This window comes from Halichoerus grypus, chromosome 6 (genome assembly GCF_964656455.1).
Source record: "Halichoerus grypus chromosome 6, mHalGry1.hap1.1, whole genome shotgun sequence".
Taxonomy (NCBI): Eukaryota; Metazoa; Chordata; class Mammalia; order Carnivora; family Phocidae; genus Halichoerus; species Halichoerus grypus.
This window is the reverse complement of record NC_135717.1, coordinates 96108178-96122435: the sequence shown is the minus strand read 5'-3', so window position 1 is coordinate 96122435 and position 14258 is coordinate 96108178. Positions and strand designations below refer to the sequence as shown.

Sequence of the window (14258 nt, the reverse complement as noted above, 5' to 3'; positions counted from 1 at the left end):
GGCTGGGGGCCCAGGAAGGAATAAATCTCTGCCGGCCTCCTCGCGCCTCACTGCGGGTTAATAACCAACCAGTTATAGAGAGATGAGGGTGACGGCGGCAGGGTGACAGCCCCGGCGTGCCGGCTGCGTGTGGAAGGGTCAGGTTATCAGCCAGTCTCTGCCACACTCAAATATATACATACATTGGGGGTGGGAGGTTATTTTTTATTGTTTGCCTCTATCTCCAGAGAACAAGGGCGGGAGGAGAGGCGCGCGCTCCAGGCGAGCGTCGCGGATCTGAACGGGTCGAAGGAGGCAAATTTGCGGGTGGGGGAGGGCGGGGGAGACCTTGATTTCCACCAATCCCCGGGCATTTGTCTGCGAAGTCCGGGGCGCAGCGGAAGGCTGCGGCGCGCCGCTGAATTAACTGATGAGAGCGAGTTCTTTTCTTTTTCGGGAGGGGTGGGGAGCGAGGGTCCTGGCGGGCAAGGCGGAGAAGCCCGGGGCAGGATAGCGGTCCCGGGCTGCCGTGGAAATTTCCAAGGACTTGGTGCGTCGCGGAGAGCGCGTCTGGGGGGTGCTTGGCGGTGCAGCAGCGCAGGAGGCGGGGAGAGGCGGCGAAGGGCGCAGGAGCATCTCTCAGAAGGGGACGCCGCGGACCAGTTGTCTGGGAGGGAGCCGAGCCTCTCCCCGGACCCGCGCCGAGGGCGACAGTGATGCTGCAGAACCGGCGGGAGCGACTCACCGCGGCCGCTCTCTGCGCTCTCGGAGACCCCAGCGCCCGCCTTCTGCAGGGGAAGAGACCATGACCAGAGCTCGTGACTTGCCCCCCGGCCACTTCCCCTAGAAAGAAACCCTTGAAAAAGTTGCATTTAAAAAAATCCTTGCGCTGACCTTTGGGGCCGTGGGGGCTGAAGAAACGTGCGTGCGAGTGCAAACAAGAAAACGAAAGGTGTGTGTGCATGGGGGGCCGGCGGTGGGGGGACCCTCCGCTGCCGCTTTGCCTGACGCTGTGCTGAGGCCGCCCCCCGGGACCCCGGGGCTGCGATGAGCCCCTGCAGACGGGCCCGGCGACACACGTCCAGAGGGGCCATGGCAGTACTAGCGTGGAAGTTCCCGCGGACCCGGCTACCGGTGGGAGCCAGTGCCCTTTGCGTCGTGGTCCTCTGTTGGCTCTACATCTTCCCGGTCTACCGGCTGCCCAACGAGAAGGAGATCGTACAAGGGGTGCTGCAACAGGGCACGGCGTGGAGAAGGAACCAGACGGCGGCGAGAGTCTTCAGGTACTCCTCCCCTCGCGGCTCCTCCCAGCTCGTGTCCTTTACTCCCCGTGCGCCGAGGACAGGGTCACTGGCTAGGACGGCCTTGCAGAGGCATCTCTTTCATCCAGTACTTCTTGTCCTACTCCCTTTCTTTGCCATTTCTAAACCTGAAGACTTTATCTGGGGTCCTTCCCCACCCCTTACACCAAGACATGTGCAGACACCTGCTTTGCCCACATAAAGCCTGTAAGCATTTCTTCCCCAGCCTAAGTTATAGTCAATGATTCGTCGGTAACTGGTGGGAAGGAGAATCCAGGCGAACTTTGTCCTTTGCACTTAATGAGAATTTATCTCTTGGGCTCTGCAGATGTTTGAAGCTATAGAGAACTAGAAGAAGGTAAGAGGCATCTTCCTGAGGTTAGGTGAGTGGTAGGTAACATAAATCACTAATGAGGGAGTGATGGGCAAATCTTGGGCAGGAAAAACATGGACACCTATCCAGGATCCTTCTGCTTTGTGCAGTGTGCCCATGACAAAACACAAAGCACTTACTGATCGCCTACTAAGAGCCGGGTACTGTGTGATTTTTATTGAAGACTCAACAACTTTTCCAGTAACAGATATTATTATTCCCATCTTACCAACCACAAACTGGGTCTTCAGAAGGAGGAGTTACTTCCCCGAGGTCATGACATGTCCCTTTGAAGTGTGGGAGCTGAAATTTTCATCACACAAAGCTCTACAGCTCCCAGCTTTTTTGGTGGGGGGGCTTAGACTGTAGAGGCCTTCTGGAGGATGGGAGATGGGCTTTAGGTAGATACTTGAAATCAGAAAACAAACAAAAAACTCAAGCCAGGTTGGAAATTAGAATGCTGGGGCTCAGAGGTTGTAATTTTCCTTCCTTTCTGTGAATTTCAGCTCAAGTGTCTAAAAATAAGTTCTTGGCAGCAGGGTTTGTGTAGTTAGATTGGGAGGGAAGGTAATTCTCCTTCCTCACTTCCCTGGGCATGTTGAGGGGGACACACAGGGGCCTCCACAAGGGCCAGATGCCCCTTTCCCCTTCAGGCCCTGGGGCCAAAGATGCTGCAGTTGGCTCTTCCTGAGATTGTAGTGGTCTAGGTGGGGAGTGCTTTCCTTTGCTCTGCCTAGGATCTTTGCAAGCAGTATAGATGGGCAGCTGAGAGCCAACTTAAACATTTTCACTACTGTTGGTTACAAATGTTCAGAAACATCGATGAATTACCAAAAACTTTTTAAACAGATGGTTTCCTTCTCCTCCGTGGTCGGGCCTGCTCCTGGAAAGAAGGTCAAAGAGATAATAGCCAATTCTTTCAGGGGAAGGCAGATGAATTCTTTGAACTGGGAGGGAAGACTTTCCTTCTCTTTTTCTTTAGAATTCAGTTATCATTAAGTTAAAAATAACCCTACACCCCTTAAAAGTATGTAAGGGCTAATTTTCTCTCGCCTTCACAGTATTGATTGTTGGACTCAAAAGCACCGCAACGGCATAGCATCCAGCAATTCTTTTCTCTAAAGACAGAAAGCACTTTTATCCCAAGTAATATAAGGAAATGAGTTAAGAACTTCCCATTGATTTGCAGTGAAAGAGTCCATTTTTGGTATAGGAGGAAGAATAAGGAAGCTCTTTTAGAGCATAAATTTCTTTTGCAGGACATAATCAAGTGGAAAATGCTTCATATTCTGAGAAACACAAACTGATCATTTCTGAGACAACATTTGTCCCTTGCTGTCTGTAGCCTGGAGTAATCTTCAGTGTGGCTGTCATTTGGTCTAGTCTCTATGTGCAGAGAATTACTAATTAAAATCCACACAGTATAAAAAACTGCCTAAACACATATCCCTCAAAGTTAGTGTCTGTAAAAGTGTGTAAGATGCACCATTGCTTGTTGAAAAGAATTTGGGCTTTGGAGTAGAATTCTAGACTAGTAGAATTTCTAGGCTGTGTGTGCCATGACTAGATAGATAAGGAACAGAGTATCTTTGGCAATCCACTCTATGTCTTTGAGTCTTAGTTTCCATATATTTTATTTAAATTCAATTAATTAACATATATTATTTGTTTCAGGGGTGCAGGTCTGTGCTTCATCAGTCTTATATAAGTCTTATATTACCCAGTCTTATAATACCCAGTGCTCATTACAACACATACCCTCCCCAGTGTCCATCACCCAGTTGTCCCATCCCTCCACCCTTTTCCCCTCCAGCAATACTCAGTTTGTTTCCTAAGATTAAGAGTCTCTTATGGTTTGTCTCCCTCTCTGTTTTGTCTTGTTTCATTTTTTCCTCTTTTCACAGGGATAATAACATTTACCTTGCAGGGTTGGTATAGGTTTAAATAAAAAAAATGATGCCAAGTGTTTGGCACATTTACCCAGTCAATGGTGTTATTATAATTGTCATGAATTATAATTTTCTGTATATGTTACAACTTAAATAAGGACTTCTGGCCAGCCCATAAGAATTTGGAACATTTTGCCTGCCAAATATGCAGAGAAACATTACAGGTCAATATACTACCCCCACCCCCCAGCTTCTTTACATTGAACCTAATAAATAGGGATGAGGAGTTTTATTTATTTTAATTTTATTTTTTTTTAAGAGAGCGAGTTTTTTTTTTTTTTTAAGATTTTATTCATTTATTTGACAGAGACACAGCGAGAGAGGGAATACAAGCAGGGGGAGTGGGAGAGGGAGAAGCAGGCTTCCCGCTGAGCAGAGAGATGTGGGGCTCAATCCCAGGACCCTGGGATCATGACCCCAGCCGAAGGCAGATGCTCAACAACTGAGCCACCCAGGCGCCCCAGGGATGAGGAGTTTTAAAAGATAAAAGTATCATGCTTTGTTAAGTCAAAAAAATTTTTGTATTCTGCATCTATAATAAAATCTGTTGTTTTAAATGTGGATTTTTAGTTTGTGGGTAATAGTGTATGTTTTTAAAATATTAGACAGGTCAGCCAGAGGCCTTTATTATGTTAAGAAGGCATAACTTTTGCAAACCGGTGGCTGTGTTTTCCAGTCTAAAATATCTTCTGCACAGGGGCGCCTGGGTGGCTCAGTTGTTAAGCGTCTGCCTTCGGCTCAGGTCATGATCCCAGGGTCCTGGGATCGAGCCCCGCATCGGGCTCCCCGCTCTGCGGGAAGCCTGCTTCTCCCTCTCCCACTCCCCCTGCTTGTGTTCCCTCTCTTGCTGTGTCTCTGTCAAATAAATAAATAAAATCTTTTAAAAAAATATATCTTCTGCACAAATAGAAATATATGTACACAAATATACAATATGCACTTATGTGTGGAGATAAATGCACATTCATAAACTATGGAGTGATGTCATGTATATGTGTAAATTTATACACATATTCATATATACACATATGTATATAATTGCAATCAGTTAATTGACCAATATTTAATGAATGACTGTTATACACCAGATATGAGTTAGGCCCTGGGAGATAGCAGGGAACAGGATGGACAGATTGCTTTCTCTGAGACAACTTACCTCCTACTGGGGGGTGACTGACAAAAACAAATGAGTAAAGCAATAGGATGATTTAAAGTACCGTTAAATGCTATGAGGACAAAGGAAAGTGTTTTGTTATGTGTATAAGCATTAGAATTTCAGATTACATTTTGCCCTCTGTGCTTTCATTTACTTTTGTGATTTTCTTCTCTTGGGTCAGACCTTAAGTATGACTTCTCAGGGGGGAACCTTGACAAATCTCATAGGAGAAGGCAGCAAGAAAGTCACAGAGCTGCAAGAGTTTTGAACTAGAGAGGAGGTTTTCGTAACATCCACATGGCAACAGAAAGATAAGGAATCAATTGACCGTATCATAGAAATATTGGAGAGTTTCTGTGCAACTCTTGTTGCTTCTGAACGAGTAGTCAAGCAGTGTGGGGAAATGCTGAACCAAAGTGGCATTTGTCTCTTCCATCCGGGCCTCAGCCACTTCATTTGCTTCTCTGAAAGAAACTTCAGCTCACAATTTATGCTCAAGACTTTATCCCTGGTGTCAGACATAGTAATAATGACAACAGTAACAACAACAAAGCTGACAAATTATTAGGAGCTTATAATGTGCATGACACTATGCTAAGTGCTTTACATGTACTGTCTCATTTAATTCTCCTAACAACCTTGTATAAGTGGATACATTATCATCCACATTTGTAGAGAGGAACATGCCCAGGTCCCTGCCATCACGGGATTTGCTGTAATCCCAGGGATGGGCATGTGTGTGTATAGTTAACTAACCAGCTGGACATAGGGCCATCAAAGAGAGGCAGCATAGCAGAGAGTAAAACTGATGGACTCGGGAGTTGTCAGAGCATGGTTGGAATCCCAGCTGTATCCCTTTCTGGTTGTATGATCATTGGTAAGTTCAACCCTCAGAGCTTCAGTCTGCCCATTTGTAAAATGGGGTGTGTAATAATTTCTTACAAGTTCGTGGTGCAAGTTACATAGTGGCATATTGAAAGCACCTAGAACGATGCTTGCCATATACTTCTGTTCAATGCATGGTCGTTATAACAAGAGAAACATGAGCAAAGTGCTGGGGAAGTTCACAGAACATGGCTTTTAATTCTGCTGGAAGGAGGGAAATCAGACAGGAGGTGGTGTTTGCACTAATCCTTAAAGGATGGTAAAATTGGGTGGTAGTAAGAGGTGAGGGCAGAAGGATATTCTAGGCAGGGAGAACAGCAAAGGCCAAAGCAGGGAGATGTAGAAATTCTTGATGTGCTTCCCGTATGGAAAGGTATTAATTTTCCCACAGAGAATGTAGTAAGAAGGTAGACTGGGAGGTAGACGGAGGCCAGATCACCATCTCTGAATGGGCTTGAGGTGTGGTTTGTGAAAAATGAACAAACATCAAGGAAGTATCCAAGGGCACGGGCTGTGTGTCAGCTGTCAGCAGAGTTGGCACCTCACCGTTACTGGTGGACTGGGGGATAGAGGATAACACACGCAAGTGCTCTGAAAATTCTGTATATTCACTGGGTGCTAGCCATTACTCTAAGCCACGATGTTCCTCCTTCCTTTCCCAAATTCTGAATGAAATACTACTCTAAGCATTTCTAGCTTTATGTGCCTTCGTTTCTGTCCATATTTTTGAATCTGTGGATCCCAGAAGCTTCAGATATTTCCACAGCTGCCCTGGTGGCCGCAGAAGGGCCCTGGGGGGAGGGGGAGGGGAGGGAGGCAGGTGCAGCACTCTGTGTATATGGGATGTAAGGCCTATGTTTGTTAAGGTGGAGATTTATGGAATTCACTTTAAAAGTAGTTTAGGAAAAAGAGAGTTTAATACATTTTGGTGCTTAAGAAAATAAGCTTCGATTATGTTGTGGATTTACAAATGTGAAAAAACTTCATTAGCAATAACCACAATAGCAAGAATAAATCATTAACACCAATTGGACACATAAAATATACCAGGCCTGGTTCTCAGTGCTTCTTTTTCTTGTCTTTTGTTCTCATAGCTACTTTACAAAGTAGATATTTGTATGTTCTTTGTTTTATGGATGAGGAAATGGAGATTCAGAGAGATCCATTAACGAAATGATGGTCACGTTTCCAACCCAGAGCTATTTGACTCTAACTAAGCCTTATGCTCGTTCCCTGATAATCTTAGATAAATGAGGCACTGCTGCCTCTATCCCTTAAGATCTGGCCATGAATCCTTCTCCAACGTCATCTTTCATCAGCATTCCTCTTTAGGTATAGTAGTACTGGTGAGGGTTCTAGTTGCTGAAACAAGCCAGGCTGTGTTGGTTTTGCTTGGCATTCCCTCTGCCTGGAATGTCTTTCCTTCAAGGCCACAACTTCTTGCCCTTCGCCTGGCCAATTCTTACTCACCTCTTGATGGTGCATTTACTGGTTAAGAGCAAAGGTCCCAAAGTTAGTTGTGCTAAAATTCTGATTCTTCCATTTGCTGTGTTCTTGAGCAAATCAGCCTTCACTGTCCGTTTCCTCATCTGTAAATGTGACTTTTTTTTTTTTTTTAATGTGGCGTCTTGTAGGATTGTTCTGAGAATTAGAATAGATAATGTGTTGAAAAATGCTTCTGGCATATAATTAGTGCTTAATCCATGTTACCTCTCTTCAAGGTAGCCTCCCTTAACTCCTTTCTTCCTTCCCAGGCTGTGTTAGAAGCTTCTCCTCTCTCTTTTTTTTATTGCCTTGTGCATATTACTGCATTTCTGTAATTATCAAAAAACATTTACTACTATGTGTCTACCACTATTACCATAGAAGACGCTAGAACTATAGCAGTTAACTTAAAATTTACTTTCTTGAAGTTTATGGGCTAATGAGGGGAGACATAATAAATAGATAAATATACAAATACAAATATCTGGTAGTGACAGGTGCATTTTTCATGGTGCTATATTAAAAGTATTAGTTTATTTGTCTGCCTTTTCTGCTGGCTCATTAATATTTGCATTCCCAGAGCTGAGTGCGATTCCTGGCACAGTAATTTTTGTTGAGTTACTGTGTGAATGAACGTTTCAGCAAGGTGTGGGACCAGATAGCTAATCAGTCAGTCAACAAATACTTAATGAGGTCCAATATTCTGCTTGGCCATGTGGGCATCAAAGGAGGAAATGACATCCTCTCTATTTTGAAGGAGTTCTTACTCTAAAGCAGAGTTTTTCCTCTCAGCACTACTAACATTTTGGGCTGGAAAATTCTTTGTTGTGGATGGCTGTCTGTACATTGTAGAATATTTAGCAACATCCATGGCCTCTGTCTACTAAATGAAACAAATAGATATGTCTCCAGATTTAGCAAAATGTCTCCTGGGGGGCAAAATTGCCCCTCTTGGAGAATCACTGCTTTAGAGAAAGAAAACCAACCCAATTGACAGGATTTTTTAAAATCCCAGAAAATATGCAATGGAGAGCTAAATCTGGAAACTACAAACCGTAAATGCTTTGACTACTGGAAGAGGAGTGGATGAATTATACTTTGGTAGATGGCCAGGTCTTGGTTAAAGAAAGGTAGCAAGAGGAGATGCATTTTGGGAAATTTACTTTAAGCAGCTATCTTTATTGAAAGCTTGTGTGAGAGTTGGCTAGGGTTCTCACCAGTGCACCACTTCGACCCTGGCAAAAGGAGCCAGGGGGGCCTCGCTCTGTTCCGCCTTTGGTCTCAGCTCTTTGCAAAGGGACAAGGCATCACTGGGGCCTTTGTAGACCCTGGAATTCCCTGCCCAAATGACCCAGGCCCACTTCCACAGCCTGCCTGCTTGTGTGGGGAGTTTCCCCCCACCCCCCATCCTCAGGGTGGCTTCTCCCATTGCTGTGTGCACTTCTTGGCCAAGGGATGGCCAAGGAACAGCTCTTTGTGGGAGGCGGAGGCTGTGGAAAGAACTTGGATATGGGACTGGGGGTTCACATGGACACGTGGGGGTGCCCTCCCTGTGTCGCCCTGTTCTAGTATCAAACTTCCTGGAGTTTGAGAAGCCTAAATTTGAACTGGCATCCCAGTTTGTTATGCAGGTATATTTGTTCAGGGAAAGGGATAGGAGGTTGGAATATATTTTTTATCTGTTTGTTGATTTGATTGTAACTTTTAAATATTTAGATACATTTGTGCTTTTGTCCTCTGCCTTGCAAATTGAGGTTGTTTTTTGCAACTTGGATGTCTGTTAGTCTTCATTTTGGAGAGAATATAAGGAGCTAGTTGGATCAATCGAATAATTTTATATATTAGTGTAGAGTATGGCCAGTTTGTTTGTTGACAAAGTTGTGTTAGGAAGCCAGAGCTGGTGAATTAAGAACATACAGAGTATAACCCACTGAATGAGAAGGTACAAGCCACTCATGTGGAGGTGGGATGGTGGTGGTGGTGGGGTGGGTGGGGGGAGCAGGTAGTCCCCTCAGCATCTGAGCTCCCGCTTTGGGGAAGGGAAACCCATATGGGGTCATTTTGATTGAGGATGCGGTTTTCAATAAACCCCCACAAAGGAAGTAGAGTCACAAGATTTATCAGATCCTAGAATTGAGGGGGTGCAATGAGCTGGAGGAACGGCAGCCTCTGGCCTAGGTCATGAATGAGCAGGAGATCCAGAGCAGGGTAGCAAGCACCTATTACTTTTAAGGTGGTTGGAGGAGAGGTCACTAACATTTCTCGGGCTTGACTGTAAGCGTTATTTTAAAAGGTTCCCCGGGAAAAGTAAAGCAGGAACTTATGGCAGGAATCCTAAACTTAAATTCTTATCTAAATGTCTGGACTGTGTGTGTGAGCAGGGTTATTACACTCTAAAATGTTTAGGCAGCAACTCAGAAAAACAAGTTTTTTTTTCTTAAAAGTTGTTTTTCTCATCACAGTTATAAATCATCTTGGAAGTGATGCTGACTATGTATAATTAATGCAATTTCTTTGAGGGAGTTGATAGATTTCTAGTAAAATACAGTACTTTTTAGCTTTTCATTCCACTTTGGATCTCTTGGGAGTTGTGTGACCTTGGGCAAGCTGCTTAGCCTCTCTGTTCCTCTGTTTTGTTATCCAAAAAATGGTATATATGCTAACCCACTTTATAGGCTTGTGATGATAATTGAGATAATTATTGTAGAATCCATAGCCATCCTCACCTAGCTGGTGAGATGACAGAATGCTTGTTCCCACCTAGAAAGAGTCTAGATTTTGGGGCCCCAGAGAATCAGGTTTTGATCCTGGTTCTGTCATTTATTAACTTTGTGACCTTGAAAAATTTTCCTGGCCTCTCTGAGCCTTAGCTGTGGGTGGCAGTACTTACCTTAAGAGGATTAGGTGTTGAATTATTGCTGATTATTAAGCCATAATGATGAGAAAAGCCGCTTCCTGGGACACATCTGATGCCTATTACTTGTACTTTCAGTAATGGAATATCTAATGAAATGTGACCTTATGACACACCCTCTTCTTCCATAGTGTTAGTACTAAGGATGCTGTAAAATGGCCAGTAGAATTTTAAGGAAGAGAACAGAGCCCAGTCATAAATCACCTATTCATTCATCTGCATTTACTAAATGCATGTTGTGCACCAGGTACGGGCTGGGATACAGCAGTGAAAGTTAAGACATGGTTCCTGATTTTATAAAATTTACAGTCTGGTCTAGTGTCATTAGTTAAGTTAGTAAGAAATTGAGTAATGTAGTGTTCCAAGGGCTACGGTTGGTCTGTTTCAGATAATTACGCGGAGTTTCAAAGTGATTGATTTTCTCCCTCTCTGTTGGACTGTCTTCTCGCTATGGCATTGCATGAGAGGGAAGCAGCCAAGACCAGAGGAGCTGTGTCACTCTTTTAATTAGGTGCCAGGAGGAAGCTGAAGTGAATTCAGAGTTACACATTCTCTACTATTCAGGGCTTAAGTAACAGAGTACACTACCAGAGATTTCCAAGTGAGTATAATGAGAACGGGCTTTTGGGGAACAAATTGCTTGTTTCAGTTATTGATACAACAAATATATGCATGATTTTATGTCCCCTGTACTTATTTAAAAAAATCTATAGTGTTCATTATTTGTCTGATTTTGTAAGTAATAGACACTGTAGGAAAAATTTAAATGTAGTAAAAAGGAGAAAAAAACCACTCATAATTCCGTCCCTCAGAAGTACTTCATTGTGAACACTGTTTCTTTTGTGCGTATTTATTTGCATATGTGTATTACTAAATTGTATATTTGTATATTTAGTTTTATATTCTTTTATCCACTCAGTGTTATAGCTTTAACATTTTCTCATATAATTAAATAATTTTTAACTGCCAAGCTTGTGATAAAATAGCTTTATGATTTTCATTTTGGAAAAACGTTATTTACTGTAAATTTTTTAAATGTTACCAATTTGGAACAAATTACTTTCTTCCAAAGGATCCTTATAAAGGATATCATATTTGCATGTTAGATTTTTTTTTTAAATATTTCTTCATACATTTGGTAAATACTGAGCATGGGAAATCAAAAGCCTCTTTAAAGAGTTCTGCTTTCTCAAAGTTGGCTTTTAAGTGATAAGAGCAGCACTTTGTGAAAGTAATTGACATTTAATCACCTAGAGACAAACATTGCTAATATTTTGGTATATGGTTTTCCAGAACATTTAGTGCTTCCTCTGTGTGTGTTTATAAAACAAAAATATAATGAATTTGACAGTATATTGTAAAATTTTTAATAACAATATATGTAGATCTACATCATCCCTTTTTATTTATTTATTTTAATTATTTAAATTCAATGTAGTTAACATATACTGTGTTATTAGTTTCAGGGGTAGAAGTTTAGTAATTCATCAGTTGCATATAACACCCAGTGCTCATTACATCAAGTGCCCTCCTTAATGCCCATCACCCAGTTACCCCTTCCCCCCATCCATCTCCCCTCCAGCAACCCTCAGTTTGTTTCCTAGAGTTAAGTATCTCTTATGGTTTGCCTCTGTCTCTATTTTCATCTTATTTTATTTTTTCCTTCCCTTCCCCTATGTTCATCTGTTTTGTTTCTTAAATTCCATATATGAGTGAAATCATATAGTATTTGTCTTTCTCTGACTTATTTCACTTAGAATAATCCCTTCCACTGCCATCCATGTCGATGCAAATGGTGGGTATTCATCCTTTCTGATGGCTGAGTAATATTCCATTGTATATATGGACCACATCTTCTTTATCCATTGAAGGACATCTTGGCTCCTTACACAGTTTGGCTATTGTGGACATTGCTTCTATAAACATTGGGGTGCAGGTGCCCCTTCTTTTTACTGCACTGTATCTTTGGGTTAAATACCTAGTAGTGCAATCGCTGGGTCATAGGGTAGCTCTATTTTTAACGTCTTGAGGAACCTTCACACTGTTTTCCAAAGTGGCTATACCAACTCGCATTCCCACTAACAGTGTAAGAGGGTTCCCCTTTCTCCACATCCTCACCAACATCTATTGTTTCTTGAGTTGTTAATTTTAGGCATTCTGACTGGTGTGAGGTGGTATCTCATTGTGGTTTTGATTTGTATTTCCCTGATGCTGAGTGATGTTGAGCAATTTTTCATGTGTCTTTTGGCCATTTGTATACCTCAGCCCTTTTTAATGGCTGTAAGATTTTCCTTTGTTAGAATAGTTAATGATTTATTTAACTAATCCACTATTATTAGATATTCATGTTGTGGCAGTTTCTCACCTTTGTAAATAATGCTGTGATTAACATCTTTGTGTATACATCTTAAACATTTCATCTGTTTATTTTCTTAGCATAAATTTCTAAAAGTAGTTTCTTGGCAGTTTTTTTCCCCCCCTACCATCAATTCTTATAACTGGCTTCTTTGCTTGTTCATAGAATATCTTCAGCTTTGGCTAAGGGCAGATTTGAGTTTTCCTCCATTTCAGTGTGGAAAGTGATTGCGTAAATAGAAAACATATAATGATTGTTAACATTAAATGATGAAATTCTCCTTCGGGAATTTTAAAGAGGTGGAAGCATCTAGGAAAAATTCCCATACAACGGGATGTGTACAGTAGCAGTCCCCTCACTGAGCACTGTGGCGACCTCTCTATGAGGAATTTATTTAGTGCCCTGGAAGATGTGCCTTTGTCTGTCATGATTATTCTCTTCATTACAGAACAGATGATAACTAGCTCAGTGTTTCATTCTTGTTTAAAAAGAAATGCCTTTACAGGACCATTTGTACTATTTTCTAGGATTGAAGCAATTAAAAACTGTAATTTAAAAAGAAAGTTTACTTTCTCCTCATGACAAGGTAGAGATTTCAAGGAAAATGATTAATGTCTTAAATAAAAAAAATAAAACAATTGTATGTTATGACTTATTTTAAGAGTCACTTTCCTATATACTAAAATTGGAAGTCTTGGGGGGGGATGCTTGGGTGGCTCAGTCAGTTGAGCATCTGCCTTCAGCTCAGGTCAAGGTCTCAGGGTTCTGGGTTTAAGCCCCGTGTTGGCTCTGGGCTCAGCGGGGAGTCTGCTTCTCCCTCTGCCCCACCCCGCTGCTTGTGCGCTCTCTCTCTCTCAAATGGATGAATAAAATCTTTGAAAAAAAAGTAAAATTGGAAATCTTGGGCTTGAAACTAGAACAGATCATATCCACCTGTGCAGAGGGTGAGCGTACAGTAGAAAGGCACAAAAATCCCATGATGATATTTTGTTAGGTTGGTTTTTTGGAAGTTGAGTGTTGGTGATTGGTTGTGTTGATACTGGACTAAATCATCTCTATCCTGTGTTATTCTCCTCCTTTGCACCTGTTTGAAGCAGCTATACGTACTGTTGCTTTGGTGCTTTAGGGTCAGACGTTGAGTCTTGTTTATATTTGTCTGCCTCTGATCCTCCCTCATAGTCTTACTGACCGTCTAACAAGTACTTGTTTTATGAATGAAAACATTACATTTTCTGCAAGGCCTGTACATAGCTGTCTGAATACCTTTCAGGAGTAGTTTCATTTATTACCTAATATTGAGACTCCGTGCTATTAATATTCACTACCAATTCATTTGTTCACTCCTTCACTCGTTCCTTTTTTCAACAAATAACTATCCAGAGCCTTCTGTGTGCCAGGTACTCCTATTAGGTGCTGAGAATCAAGTAGCTAGCCAAGAAGACATGGGCCTTCCCCTCGTAGAACGGATAAGCACACAGCATACATTGTAAGAAGAGCAATATTCTCCAAAATAATCTCTCAACTCCTTTTTATGGAGGAAAAACAAGCCCAAGTTTAACTTCACTTTCAGAATTTAGCTGTGTCTGTGTTTGGGCCAAAATCCTTCCTCTGGTCCACTCTGTTTCTGGCCTGCGTAGTGATTGTGAGGCCAGAGGGCTTTGTATAGTTTAGTGGTATGACATCTTTTGATTCTGGTTAACCTATGCAACATGTGAAATACTAAGAGAGGAAAAAGCCCTTTAAAACATTGCTAAAAGATACGAGTCCATGGGGGAAAGCAAAGCCCAATTACTGGTAGAATGAAAGAGAGCTAGAAGCAGGCTGGCTTGGATGGGGATTGTTTACTTTGTTTGCAACTGA

The 14258-nt window shown here is 42.3% G+C and overlaps 1 protein-coding gene across 1 annotated transcript in view; it reads left to right on the top strand.

Annotated features, from left to right (window-relative positions):
• Positions 1-372: 372 nt before the first annotated feature.
• ST8SIA1 (ST8 alpha-N-acetyl-neuraminide alpha-2,8-sialyltransferase 1) overlaps positions 373-14258 on the top strand; it is a 144382-nt gene continuing 130496 nt past the window's right edge. Inside the window, exon 1 of the mRNA XM_036119223.2 lies at positions 373-1262. Coding sequence (XP_035975116.1) covers positions 1027-1262 — 236 coding nt within the window. The 5' untranslated portion in view covers positions 373-1026. The remainder of the gene's footprint in view (positions 1263-14258) is intronic.